General features: G+C 30.6%; 4 protein-coding genes across 7 annotated transcripts; 2 read left to right on the top strand and 2 right to left on the bottom strand.

The window, feature by feature from the left end:
* Positions 1-304: 304 nt before the first annotated feature.
* sax (type I BMP receptor saxophone) lies at positions 305-8,517 on the bottom strand. 2 transcript variants are annotated; one of them, XM_076411721.1, is made up of 9 exons: positions 8,424-8,517; positions 8,151-8,255; positions 7,667-7,909; positions 7,283-7,613; positions 6,904-7,191; positions 6,630-6,852; positions 6,389-6,576; positions 6,022-6,247; positions 305-3,283 (listed from the first exon to the last, which is right to left on the bottom strand). In XM_076411721.1, the coding sequence occupies exons 2-9, from the start codon at positions 8,209-8,211 to the stop codon at positions 3,134-3,136; spliced, it is 1,710 nt and encodes a 569-aa protein (XP_076267836.1). In that variant the 5' UTR covers positions 8,212-8,255; positions 8,424-8,517; the 3' UTR covers positions 305-3,133. The 2 variants fall into 2 exon arrangements, with proteins under 2 accessions (XP_076267836.1, XP_076267837.1); XM_076411722.1 differs by having other exon boundaries at positions 8,321-8,450.
* On the top strand, positions 8,440-10,933 carry grsm (probable aminopeptidase NPEPL1 granny smith protein). The gene is made up of 8 exons (XM_076411723.1): positions 8,440-8,574; positions 8,860-9,198; positions 9,260-9,541; positions 9,597-9,821; positions 9,879-10,024; positions 10,074-10,230; positions 10,289-10,576; positions 10,642-10,933. Exons 2-8 carry the CDS (start codon positions 8,869-8,871, stop codon positions 10,789-10,791), a joined length of 1,578 nt encoding a protein of 525 aa, XP_076267838.1. The 5' UTR covers positions 8,440-8,574; positions 8,860-8,868; the 3' UTR covers positions 10,792-10,933.
* LOC143200934 (carbonyl reductase [NADPH] 3) lies at positions 10,920-12,032 on the bottom strand. The gene is made up of 4 exons (XM_076411733.1): positions 11,892-12,032; positions 11,581-11,841; positions 11,303-11,535; positions 10,920-11,252 (listed from the first exon to the last, which is right to left on the bottom strand). The coding sequence occupies exons 1-4, from the start codon at positions 11,913-11,915 to the stop codon at positions 10,943-10,945; spliced, it is 828 nt and encodes a 275-aa protein (XP_076267848.1). The 5' UTR covers positions 11,916-12,032; the 3' UTR covers positions 10,920-10,942.
* On the top strand, positions 11,927-13,954 carry LOC143200931 (carbonyl reductase [NADPH] 1). Of its 3 annotated transcripts, none has more exons than XM_076411728.1 (6): positions 11,927-12,036; positions 12,763-12,806; positions 12,869-13,129; positions 13,187-13,425; positions 13,477-13,631; positions 13,690-13,954. In XM_076411728.1, exons 2-6 carry the CDS (start codon positions 12,786-12,788, stop codon positions 13,851-13,853), a joined length of 840 nt encoding a protein of 279 aa, XP_076267843.1. In that variant the 5' UTR covers positions 11,927-12,036; positions 12,763-12,785; the 3' UTR covers positions 13,854-13,954. The 3 variants fall into 3 exon arrangements, with proteins under 3 accessions (XP_076267843.1, XP_076267844.1, XP_076267842.1); XM_076411729.1 differs by lacking the exon at positions 11,927-12,036 and adding an exon at positions 12,384-12,416; XM_076411727.1 differs by lacking the exon at positions 11,927-12,036 and adding an exon at positions 12,577-12,708.

The raw sequence follows: 13,954 nt of genomic DNA, 5'->3' as shown, positions 1-13,954 counted from the left end.
AGGAGACTAAAGTGAACTATGAAGGGAAAAGAAGGCAGGTATAGATATAATACGAAAACCAAAAGAGAGCAAAATTGGTAATGTATTGACAAGAGACCTGCGTAGATGCCAACACGAAAAAGAAAAGACCAAGTTAGAGATGGTTAGATGACGTGAAACCTGGTTTGCTAGAGAAAGCAATAGCATAAAAGGAAGTAAGGACAGGAAAACATAGAGGAAAATGTGTTAGGTCATTCTTTCATTATACTCCCAGCTAGCACAGTATAATGGTAATGTGTCTTAGGCCAAAAAATAAACGGTTATATCGGATTGAAACTAAATATATTGCTTAAGTAATTGTCAGATATATAACAAACATGAAATATATACAAATGAAACAATGGTTTATACTACCATAACAAAATATCCATAATGACATCGATCGATATACTCGATACTTTCTCAATATTGATAAATAAATCTGATATGAATTAGTTACCTAAATTTAAAAGTTTGTAAAACTAACCAAATCACAAATACAGTTTTTCAGGCTGTATACATAATGCGTTAAGAAGAGATACCTGTAATAATTCAAAATCAACAACTTAACAGAACAACCTGTTTCTCTGGCTTTCCAAATTGTCAGAAATCAGATATAAATTCTTAACGATGAGCTAAATTGAGTCTTGTAACATTGTGTACAAATTCATCACCGTATAGAACATATTAAAAATAAGCAGGGTGTCTTTCTTATTGTTAACACCCTTCTCTAAATTTTTTCGCTTTTTGTATGTATAATTTTGTATGTTCATTTAATATAGCTACAGTTAAACAGATATGAACTCCGATATTATACATAATATGTACAATAATAAATCATTATTTTGAGTCAATCAAAATTAACAATTTATGTAATTGAGTATTGATTTTCTTCTGATATTTTTTCATCTTTTATCATTAATAAAATGGCGAAAGTAATTAAATTATGAAATTGACAGAATCCATGCCCTGTGTGTGTACAGTAAAATGTTCTATTAACCTTATAAATAAAAAAATGATGTTATTAAAATTCTCCTATCTTGAATTATATCTATATCAAATATAATGATTGAGAAATTATATGGATCGATTTTTTAAAAAGTTGTTAGGTAAACCCCTTTATTATAAAACCTACGTGATTGTCTTGAAAATATTTGTGAAATCAAGATCTCCTTAAAACACCTTATGTAAGATGATAATAAAGTGGATCATAAATCATATCCATTCGATTTGTGCGCGTCAAAAACAAGATAAAAGAGGCGAGTCGATATAAAATGAAAAATTAACAAAAACATCTAAAAACTAAGCTATAAAAAACTATAAAAATTTGGCACTTATAGTTACATTGTATATAGTAGAGGAAAATATTTTGTTAGCAACACTGATATTTTATTGGACAGAATTGTTAACCATTATATTTTTTATATAAGGGTTTCATTGATATTTTTATTTGATATATAAAAATAGCAGTCACGTATGTTGTTTAAGCTTTTCCTAAAATTCTCACACTATGAGCGAGAAGGCATTTTTAACAACATATTTTTTACTGGCTACTGAGATGTATATATCATAATTATATTCATTGCATTTTAAATTTTTCGCACTTTTTCGGAGCCAAACGGTAAAGATACTGTAAATCATAAATAATTCCAGCAATTAATTCGAACTACTCAAAATTAAAGTTGGAGAAATGCTTTTTCTTATTTTAGTCCTACAAAACTAGGATAAAATTGAACCCAAGCAGTCCCTGCTGCAATATCGTAACGAAAATCACCAGTTTGAGATTAAAATAAATTATTGCGATCATGATTATATCAATCATGCCTAATAAAGAATGAGCATTGTTAAGTTTATTTATCGAGCTACACCTAAATATTTGTCATTAAACTAATTAAATTATATTGATATGTAATAAATCTCTTCGAAAATGAGTATGCAATGAAATTTGAAGCGGAGATGATTAATGAGGTAGTCAAGGTGTAAAATTCAGTGTTGCTAACATCCAAAACGGACAAGAAGTGTATTCAAACGACCACGGTGTTCTTAGATGAATGTTGAAAATAATTGAAGAGCCAAATAAATAAATACCGGTCATGTTGTGCGAATTTTGAATATTTGAGCATTTTTGTTAATGTTAATAGCATATATGCTAATTCGGTATTAATAATGCAATCCTTGTATTATTAATCGATTGTGGCTATAACAAAAAATCTGCAATTAAAAATTAATAAATGAGCTTTTTATATTAATACCTAATTTGCAATCTACACCATCTAGTCTAAGATTCTAATGATTGTCTAATATGATGGTTACTACATCCATATCTGTGACAGATATGGAACTGTCGCCTACTCCTACATTCAAATGTTCCACAAAATTAACCAGTACTTAAAACGTCAATCATTCAATGAATATCGAGAAAAGTAATACCAAACCAACTTTTCAACATAATATTAAGAATCACTGGTTCGCCGAATAAGTTAAAATGTGTGCTGGATAGTCACCCAATAAAAAAAGCAATTATGTTATGTAACGAAAACCATCTTGTCTGTTTCTTTAATACAAAAGGAAATATAAAATGTGAGAAATACTCTGGGTAAATATCTTATATTCTAAAAATTATTACTGGGATGGGCTCCTTCAGTGTAAAGCTAAACATTACTTATGTAATCAATATACATAGATATTAGTTATATGGATGTATGTGTCTAACAAGTATAATAACTGTAAATGAAAACGATTTCGTCCTTTAAACAGAAAGTATAACATCACTTTGACTGGCATCTAAAAGGAAATAAAATACTTCTTTGGTAAGATTATATCATATTGAACACAAAAGTGCCAAGAGGATAAAGTAATAAAATCTAACAAAATATAAATAGATCTAATTTTCTATCGTAACACTTTAACAATGGCACTGATATTGAAGATCTTTTATCGTTCAGTTCTTTTTTTTAATTTTAACAAATACCACGAAAGAGTTCTTGACTGCCTTCATTTAAATATCTTAAATGCGAGTCTCACAAGAAAATATCTGTATGAAAATAAATCTTATAATAAAGATTCGTTTTGAGGGAAAATGTTTTGTACAAAACTTATAAGAGTCGTTCTTTTATCAAACACATACTTCCATCTCTTCTAAACTAACGAGATTATCCGAATTAGCTAACTTTATAAGGGTTTTTTTAATTCGCAAGGCGGGTAAGCGGACATTCGGATTCTGGTGCCAGCATTCCTTCATCAGTTTTGCCATGCCACTTAAAACCTGTGAATAAATACATCGCCATCATAATAATATATTTCCTTTTTATACCCAACTAACAGTTTTATATTGCATTATATAATTATAAATCTAACATTAACGATTTTAATTTAATGTTTAAGACGGGTCGACATCGGCGGCCTGTAGCGATTGTTTTTGTTGCCTGCGCAACACATAGAGAAATAGAGATTTAACTTTATAGGAATTAATTTTGGGGAAATGTTTCGCGACGTCCAACATGTAGAAGTCTCTACTTTTAACTTATTACTTATTTTAATCGCTATGCTAGGAGCCACAACGGGATCCAATTGGTTCACTTCGCGTCTACAGAACCTTATTTGTTTCGGGTGCCATTTTCAGTGTGCCTAACCTGCCAAGGAGCGATGCATTTAAATTTTTGTAACGTTTAGAGATTAAGTTATTAGTTCATTAGTATTTATAAGACGGTAATACAAGTAAAATGAATTCTCGATCTAGAAAGTGTTGTCTACAGTGATGCACAGATAGTAAGGAAATGCAGAATCGTTTTACTTCGAAGTATTTAACTGTCTTTAAAAATGATTGATAATGTTCCCGAACTGACTGGATTAACCATCAAACAGATTTATAATCGTTACAGCGTGTTTTGTTGTTCATATTAATAATCATAAAATATCAAACATTAATTTATTAATTTTAGAAATTAATCCCCTTCCGAAAGAAGCTACACAAACGGCCATATTTTTTTATGCTTGGATCAATTATTTGATAGTTGAAACTCCAGTAAAATAATAGCTCTTGAATACAAACCTTATAAGAGAAGATTAACCAGTTATAGGAATTTTGGCGCAAAGCGACTCAGGAATTAAATAGTGCTTACATTATATTACCCAAGTAAGAACAAATTTCTTAAAGTGAATTATACATTTAATAATCACCTTGAGGGGTTTAATTTCACCAAAGAAAAAAAAGTATAATTATCCCAATAAATATATTGGCTTAAGGCTACTTAATCAAGATAATTTGGATTTTTTTGGGTCTATTCAGTTGATGGATTGAATAATACCGTCTTTAGGAAATTGTGAAGAGGATTAATTCCATACTAACGGAAGATGTATTACCAGGAGTTGAGAAACTACAACTTCACTTTATACCTTCAATTGCAGATGTTCCTAAATGAACAAATGAGGCAAGGCAATATCACATGCACCAAAAAATTGTTTTATATACTGTCAGTAGTTCTTTGAGCTCTCTTTTTATTATCTCACGATATAATATCGATTCGTCGATAATATAACATATTTTATGTCAAACATCTTTAAAAAAATTGTACACTATTTAATGATCGTCCATATTGAATGTTAAAAATAATAAGCACTTTATACTATTGAATAAAACAGGTAAAAAGAATTTTAACAGAGAAAGACTCTTTAAAAAGTTTGCTTTCAGTACAAAAAACCAAAAACCCACAACCCTAACAGATCCTATTCAATTGATGGTCTTAAACAAATATGAAAAAGGGAAAAAACAAGAGATAATTTTGATTTGTTCCAAACTTCTTTGTTTATGATAATATTTATATTTTATAGATATATTTATTTTTATACTATATTTATATTTTATGCATTGCAGTTTTACAGATTATATTTACTTAATTCATTGAATTTTATTTAATAAATTTATTTCAGGAATTTAATTGTTTCTTATTTAAATTTTATTGATCAATTAAACGTGACGTCAGGACAGCCACAATGTCTTCACAGCAAAATGTTTTCCTTACAGGTGCCTATTATGGAGATTTAAATTGACCAACTAAATTACTTGAATGTCCTATTTAACCCCATCTGGATGTTGGGCAAAGCAAAACTTTTCTCCAGAGCCCCCTATTGAGTTGTCTCTCTATTACGCTATGGCCCAACACGATTGAGCAGAACGCCCGAGTAACAAAATTTTATTACCAAATGAGTGAGGCCAATGACGCTGTGCGCGTTTAATGCTTTGTCATATACGGTTTGGTCAAGCGAAATTTGACCAGTTCGGCAAACAATCAGACATGTGTGTATGTCAAATGCTGAAAGTTAACCGAAAACACCGTATCTGTCAAGAAGTATGCAGAACTCGGCTTGCACAGCTAAAAAGATCCAACTGAATCATTAGTTTAAGATAATGACCTTTCATAAAGCTTCAGAGCGTTTGGAAAAGGTCTCTTAATGTTGGTCGAAAAATGATTTGTAAATGTTTACAAGTATAATAGGAATGATTGAAAACTATTTCCTGAAAATGTATTATTTCTGCAGATTTTCAGGGAAACAAACACTTTCCTAATTTAAAATTTAAATTAGCACCAAAACGCTCGCCAGTATCATATGTCGTTAATAAACAATCAATTTGGACAAGAAAGCATTAAAATTACTATATATTTGTGTGCGTTAGCGGTATAAGGTGATGTGCTGTCCTGTACAAACCCAGATGAGAAGATTAAACAATAAAAAACCCAGAAAACTTCGAAGATCGCAGAGAACAAAATGACAAACAGATACATTTTAAAAACCTTTTCCAGATCTTTTTTGGATTCCGCCCCTGAACACCGACGTAATTCGCTTTGATTGGTGTTCAACTTATCATGGCGGATTGCTGTATTTTCTGGATATATTTTATCAAATGAATTATCAATATCGATAATATCATTAATACCTAGCACACAGCACATTTTATACCATCGACCCGCCCTTATTCAGAAGTTCTACATTACTGAAACTTACCGGATCACTAATCCAACGATTCGGCACACTTGGTCGTTGCTGATCAACGCAAACCACCTTCCTCATATCTTCAAAACTTGGATCATTAGGCACCACATCATAAAATGGTGGCTTACACTCTTCTGCTATACCATTACTGATAGTTCGACGGCATATCTCCCACAAAACTAGACCGAAGGCATAAATATCTGCTCTTCTGAATGAATCAAAGTAATCCATGCGTATCCTATATAAATATATTTACATTAATTACAGTGACAAAATGTGATTCTCAAAACAATGTTGTTTAATGTTTTAATCAATTAGGCAGTAAACAGACTAACAAATTAAAAACTAACGAATTTACGATAATTTAATAGTTACGCACGTTTCATCTAAAACTTCTGGAGCCATATATCTCTTAGTCCCTACACGAGGGTTACTTCCTATGTCAAGTTTATCTGTAGTTTGTGTATGAGTTACAGCTAATCCAAAATCAGCTATACAACATGTACCATTTCTTTTTACTAATATATTTTTACTTTTTATATCTCTATGTGCTATTGCTGGTTTTCCCTATATAATAACAATTAATTTTTCTTAATTCAAATATAGAAGTTTTTACTTACTTGGGTACCGAATATTTCAGTATGCAGATGAACCAATCCATTTGCTATTGATAAACATATCTTCATCATCTGTTGATGGGTTAATGTAGTGTGATTCAAATAATCATATAAACTACCCAGGGAATGATAATGAGTTATGAGCCATAGCTGAGTACATGAATTCCTTGATGTCATGTCTGATCCAATGTAGCCAAGAATATTTTCATTTCGCAACAATATTGTACTAAAATTAACATATTTAGTTTCACCCAAATTGCCTTAAGTTAATATTAACCTATATATTTCTGTTTCTCTATTCCAACTGGCTTCATCTCTTGAAAAAAAAATTTTTACAGCTATGCTCTCTCCATGCCATACTCCTTTCCAAACTTCACCATATCTGCCTTTACCAATACATTCTACTAATGAAATTTGTTTTGCCATTGTTCTTTGGATTAGCAAAGGAAGGCCTGATCCACTTCCTGAAGTCATTGATTGTTCTAAATATTCTCTTAAGGTGCTATCCCCAGCAGCTGTAGCTCTCAACAAATCATCAGTTACATAATACTGTTCTGGGTCTGTTCTAAAAAATGTAATTCCACTATATATTATATGATATTCATATTTTAACTCCATATAACTACTGTATGTTTTTCTTTAATTAAAATACTAACCTACTCTCACTAAACAGTCTGTTTCGCTGAACATTTTTGAAACAATACATTACTGACAAACCCACTAATCCAAGAATAAGTACTGGTCCTAAAACAGCAGCAACCATTTTCAAAACAAACAAAAATGACTCTGAGAATGGGTTTTGTTCACTATCATAACCAGCAAGTAGAACTGGAAAACTTCCATTGTTACAAAAATCTCCTTCACAACATTCTACTTTATAAAGGCCACTGGCATGTCTTTTATGATGAGCAGTAAAAGAAGGAGTTTTGCACATAAAATTAAGATGTTCAGAGTTTGTTGTACAACCCCTTGACACGGTTTCAACCCCTACAATAAAATATAATATAATAAACATTTCTGTTACATTATCTGAAATTAACCATTGCTCTGGCGCACTCTAGATTTCCAACACTGAACTGCATTATAACAAATTGTTTCTCGAGAACAGTCTGGTGGATCACATGAATAACATTTAAAACTCTTTTCTACATGATGTATACTATTCAAATTATTTTGTTTATTGAGTAAATCACTAGGAGGAGGTTCACCTGGATTATAATCATTATAAAGATCTTCATCTTCTTCAGAATCTTCTCTCAAAACAGGTTTCTTTAATATCTCACCTGCAAAAGTTAAATTAATATTTATTACGCTTCTCAAGAAGGAAGTTTATTTGCACTATATGTAATATCTTAATCTATATTTATAAAGTATATTTTTATTAGAATTAATTTGAATTTCAAATAAATATATCATGTATGATATCGTTACATATATCATGCTAATGAAAAACTATTAGAAAATAAGGAGGGCAGTTTAAGTCATTTAATTATTAAACCAATGTAAAAAAATAAATAAACTTGCCTGCTACACAATTAATAATTAATACCATAAATAAACAATTCACAAATCTAGAAGCAGCCATTTTTCTGGCTTGATTGCCATGTTACGGTGTTGCCACTATAAACACTGAAAAATAAATTACATTATTCAAGTATATAAAACGCTTTATAAATTAACATTATATCCATTACATAAATAATGTGATCAATTGTTGATATATGTTAAAATGACTTTCTAGGAAAACTAAATAAATTAAAAATCAGCTTATATACTATTGGAGACCATGGACTTCACCTGTCAGGAATATTTCCCACAAACGATAAATAACAAACAAGATCGCCAACGGAATACGTATTTAGATTTTTTCAGCTGAGGAAAGGTGCTGCTGGAATCTCTTGTGTTCAGATTTTGATCAAATAAGGGCCATTAGGTGGAATATTCGTAGGTTTGTATGATATAATTAAAATACGTTTATTTCAGCTACCATTTTAATATTGCTTCATAGAGATCACTTAAAATAAATGTTATGTTTTTCAAAGTTGTTATTGTTTAATTTGTAATAACGCAACATGTAACATATCTATTCAAATTATTTTTGTACTACAGTTATCTAAATAATTCTTTAAGTTATTTATAAAAGATATCAGTGGTTTTAAGATTTTATTTTTCACTAGTAATGGTGATGTAGTTTTCTACTAAACACAGTGTTAATAAAACAATTATTTTGTAGGTTTTAGCAATGACTATTCTGACTTTTAAGTCAGGGGTGACAAAATCTGATCCTCAGAAAACACCTGTTTTAATTATTGGTCAAGTGAAACATCTCACTCAACTAAAATTTAATGATATTAAACCAAAATTGGAACCAAGAGTTAATGAAGAAACATTTAAGCTTGCCATAGCTAGTTTACATCCATCACCAACTGATATTAGATCACTTTGGTTAAATTTAGCTACTGTAGCAGCATTACCAATAAAATGTAGCCGCCATAATACACCTTCTAGAGCTCATTCTATAACAAAAATTGTTCAAAATCATACTTATGGTGATTCAGATGAATGTATTGTTGTAAGCATTCAGTTCACTATATATTATAGCAATGAGTATTGTATTCAATGTTTATTTACAGATTGTATGTGAATACAGTGATGTATATGCTAGTGCTTGTGCTGTAGCTAGAGCATTCCCTTTGTATTCAAGGAAATCCAATGTTCAATCTAGTGAAATAGCTAAAGCTGTTATTTCTATTGAATTTCTGATTGTTCCTAGTAATAGTACTAGTTCATTAGATGTTACTGTGTTAGCAGAAGATACACTAAAATGTCTTGAATATGCAACTTATGGCATCAGGTTAGCAGCAAGAATTGTTGATACTCCATGTAGTGAGATGACGGTGGATCACTTTTTAGAGGTTAGTATTGAATAGTACATAAACTGCAAAATTTTATATAATGTATGATTGGTAGGAAATTAAAAGTGTTGGAAGGGAGCTAAATATATCTCCAGTAATAATTTGTGACCATGAATTGGAAAAAAGAGGATTTGGTGGGATATTTGGGGTTGGCAAAGCAGCCAAAGTCCCACCAGCACTTGCAGTTCTAAGTTACACTCCAGAAGGAGCAACACAAACTATTGCTTGGGTTGGAAAGGGTATTGTCTATGACACAGGTGGTCTTAGCCTGAAAGGCAAGGTACTTAAAAACAAAATTAAGGCATATTGTCAAAGATAATGTAATTTGCTTTAATAGACTGCCATGCCTGGCATGAAGAGAGATTGTGGTGGCGCAGCCGGCATATTAGGTGCATTTTATGCAGCTGTGAAATCTGGTTTTACTGAAAACTTGCATGCAGTTTTTTGTCTAGCTGAAAATGGAATTGGTCCAGACGCAACCAGGTAAAGCCTAAAGTTAGTGGATATTAGAGTTGTTAATTGTTATCTTCAGGCCAGATGATATCCTTACACTGTATTCTGGAAGTACAGTAGAAATTAACAATACTGATGCTGAAGGACGTTTGGTTTTAGCAGATGGAGTAGCTTATGCTAATAAAGATTTAAAAGCTAACATTATTTTAGACATGGCAACATTAACTGGAGCTCAGGTAAATACTTTATTGCACATTATTTTTAGGGTATGTTGCAGTGTCTGATCACTTTTAGGGTATCACAACAGGGAAATATCATGCTGCTGTTTTAACTAATAATGGCGAATGGGAGGATACACTTTTGGAAGCTGGGCTATCATCGGGAGATTTAGTTTTTCCTATTCCCTTTTGTCCAGAATTGCACTTTTCTGAATTTTCCTCTGCAGTTGCTGACATGAAAAACTCCGTTGCTGATAGGAATAATGCACAGTCTAGCTGCGCAGGCCTTTTTATCGCCTCTCATTTGGGATTCGATTACCCAGGCACGTGGATTCACGTTGACATCGCTTATCCCGTTCATAGTGTAAGTGATTGTCAGTGGTGTTCTTGCCTTTATCAGAAGTTGGACTGGAGTTTTTCTTATTGTAGGGCGAACGCGCAACTGGTTATGGAGTTTCTCTATTGACAACACTATTTGGTCACTATAGCAGAAAGTCAATGCTACAGGCCATATCTCCGCAAATATCTGCTAAAGGTGAAAACTTGGCCAAAGGGCTAGGAATAAATAGGACCTCTTGAAGGAAAGGCAGAAATCATACGACAAACAACTTTTTTCTTATCTTCATGTTGACTGTAATATTATTTTTGATAAAATATGGTGATTATTTTATTTTGCAAAAATATTTAAGGAATATAACAATAGTAACTGACAACTGAAAAACTTTTTTTATTATTGTGGCATAGGTCCATCCCAATCAACAACTCGACAATCAAACCAGAGATATTTGCCTTTTAATTCTGATTCTAAAGCTAAAAATAAAGCAGCTTTTGCACCTTCTTCCACAGAAATTTCACCTTTTTTATTCATGTCTGTTTTAACAGATCCAGGGTGAACAGAATTCACATATATATTCCTATAAGGCTTCTCTTCATTAAACAAGTTTTGTTGCAAATTGGTCAGTGCTGTTAGACCAACTTTAGATACAACATATGCTGATGTACCCCAACCCTCTGCTTCATTGCGATCTTCCTTGGTATCTCTAATTTTAAATTAGTTAACATAAAAATGTATGTTCTAAGAGTAACTTACTTTATATATTTTTCCATAAGTTTTGATAAATTTGAAATAGTTAAATTCTTATCTTTAAACTTATTTTGCAGCTGTGTAGATGGAATTCTTTGCAAGCGTCCTGCAGAACTTGATATGTTAATAACTTTTGCATTATTTCTTAATAATGGAAAAAGGGCTTCACATACATTAAGTGTCCCGAAATAATTCACTCTTACATTATATTTTGCTTGTTCTTCTTTTGGCAAATCATGCTAAAACACTCACTTAAAAAAAAAACATATAGTGGACATACTTACAGATGCAGCTACTCCTGCATTATTGATCAAAATATCAAGACCACCATATGTAGTTTTAATATGATCCTTAAAGGCATTTATGCTGTTTTCATCAGTAATATCTAACTGATGAAATAGTGGATTAAATCCTAACTGTTTCAAGCTATTAACTGCAGCTAATCCTTTAGCTGAATCTCGAGCAGTTAAATATACAATGCCCTTGAATTTTTCACATAGCCCCTTAACTATGGCATATCCTATACCTTTATTACTACCAGTCACCTAACACAAGCTGTTAAAACATTTAAATTATAAGTTAATTATAATATTACCACCGCTATTTGATTTAAAGACATCCTGTACGCTTGTGAAATTATCGAATTTAAGGAGTTTAAAATCACAGAATTGTCGTATTTTGTGGTTAAAATTGAGCTTTTATAGCTTAAAGTTGTTTACACCTATCCCTTAAAATACGCGGTATGTCCTATTGTTTAATAATCAATGTAATAACATGTGGTAGATTGGTAATATCAAAATACATTATTTAAAATTAGATAATATTTCTGAAAGCATTTGTCGGAAGTTTAGAAATATTAGGTTAAAGTATTAACATTATTTAAATACAATATTTTTAATTTATCACGATGGAGGCGCCCTCTAATGATTTAAATCATTGGATGTATTTATATACTTGAAGATATTTTATATATATATATATATATATATATATATATATATATATATATATATATATATATATATATATATATATATATATATATATTATATTGATTATAAAATTTGTGGTTATCATTAATTATTTTACTATAGATTATTTTTGTCCAGCAATATTTGAAGTTAGATTTTTATTATAATATATTACCGTTAAAAATAATTATTTATATATTGTAAAAACAATGTACTAGATTAATCTAAATTATAATGTTGACCTCAAGTTTATTTTTCTTACTAATTCTCATTGGAAACTAAATGTCACAAACCTGATCACAAAATATAGGGAACTTTTTACTATGTTTTTTTTTACTGTTTTTAGCGTGATATAAAATCATTTGTCATCATAGTAATTGTTTTAAATGATTATAATTGTTAAACCACATTTTGTTGAATTCCGTTCATATATAGATAATAGTATATTTAGTATATTACTGTATTATTTACTTTATGATATTTTTGTTGTTATAGATTGCAAAGAATAATACAAAAAAATGACACGAAAAATCGCAGTAGTAAGATATATTTTATTCATATTTAAGTTATTTCATAAATCTAATATTATGTGTTTTGTTAGGTAACTGGAGGTAATAAAGGTATAGGTTTTGCAATTGTTAGAGGTTTATGTGAAAAATTTGATGGTGATGTGTATCTCACCTCAAGGGATGTAGGCAGAGGTGAATCAGCAGTAGAATTACTAAAGTGTGCTGGTCATTCCCTCTTGTACCATCAACTAGATATTACTGACCAAAAAAGTGTCGACTCATTTAAAAATCATCTAATTTCAAAATATGGAGGCATTGATTTATTAGTTAATAATGCTGCAATTGCCTTTAAGGTACAGTAAACTGATATTTTTGTAATATGTTTTGGTGTATTACATTTATATTTCTAGAATGATTCTACTGAACCTTTTGGATTACAAGCAAGGGAAACAATCAATGTGAATTATTTTGGTACACTCAGAATATGTGAATCATTATTCCCTATTCTTAGGCAGGATGCTAAAGTGGTAAATATATCTAGTGCTCTCGGTCATTTGTCCAAAATTCCCTCCATTCACTTGAAGGAACAATTTAAAAATAAAAATCTGTCAATTGAAGAACTCAGTGAATTAATGAGAAAGTTTGTGAAGTATGTTATTTATGCATTAATAATCCATTTTCTTAAATATTAATACTCCAGGGATTCGGAGGAAGGTAATAATGTTAAAGAAGGTTGGGGTGAGTCTGCATACAGTGTTTCAAAAGTTGGTGTTAGTGCATTATCTTTTGTTCAGCAAAGATTATTAAATGCTGAAAACCCAAATAGAAATATTTCAGTCAATGCAGTACACCCAGGTATTTTTTATATTATATATTTCCATGTATTATTTATGTTTATAGTTATTTTTTATAGGATATGTTAAAACAGACATGACTAGTCATAAAGGAGTTTTTACAATTGAAGAAGGTGCAAGAGCTCCATTATTCTTGTCTTTAAAATCAACATATAAAGGGCAGTTTGTCTGGAAAGATAAAAAAGCCATAGAGTGGGATGGACAACTTCCAGAACCATATTAAGAATTTTTTATGTTATTCTAAAAATATCCTTGTTATTGTCTCTCAGAGCTATATTAAAATGAATATATTCTTATTAAAAATAAATGTTTATGTTTATAGTA

This window comes from Rhynchophorus ferrugineus, unplaced genomic scaffold (genome assembly GCF_030347505.1).
Source record: "Rhynchophorus ferrugineus isolate W39M unplaced genomic scaffold, kcgeb_rfMv2 rfM8, whole genome shotgun sequence".
In the NCBI taxonomy this organism is placed as follows: domain Eukaryota; kingdom Metazoa; phylum Arthropoda; class Insecta; order Coleoptera; family Curculionidae; genus Rhynchophorus; species Rhynchophorus ferrugineus.
Note: the sequence above shows the minus strand (reverse complement) of the source record. Positions and strands in the feature narration are given on the sequence as shown.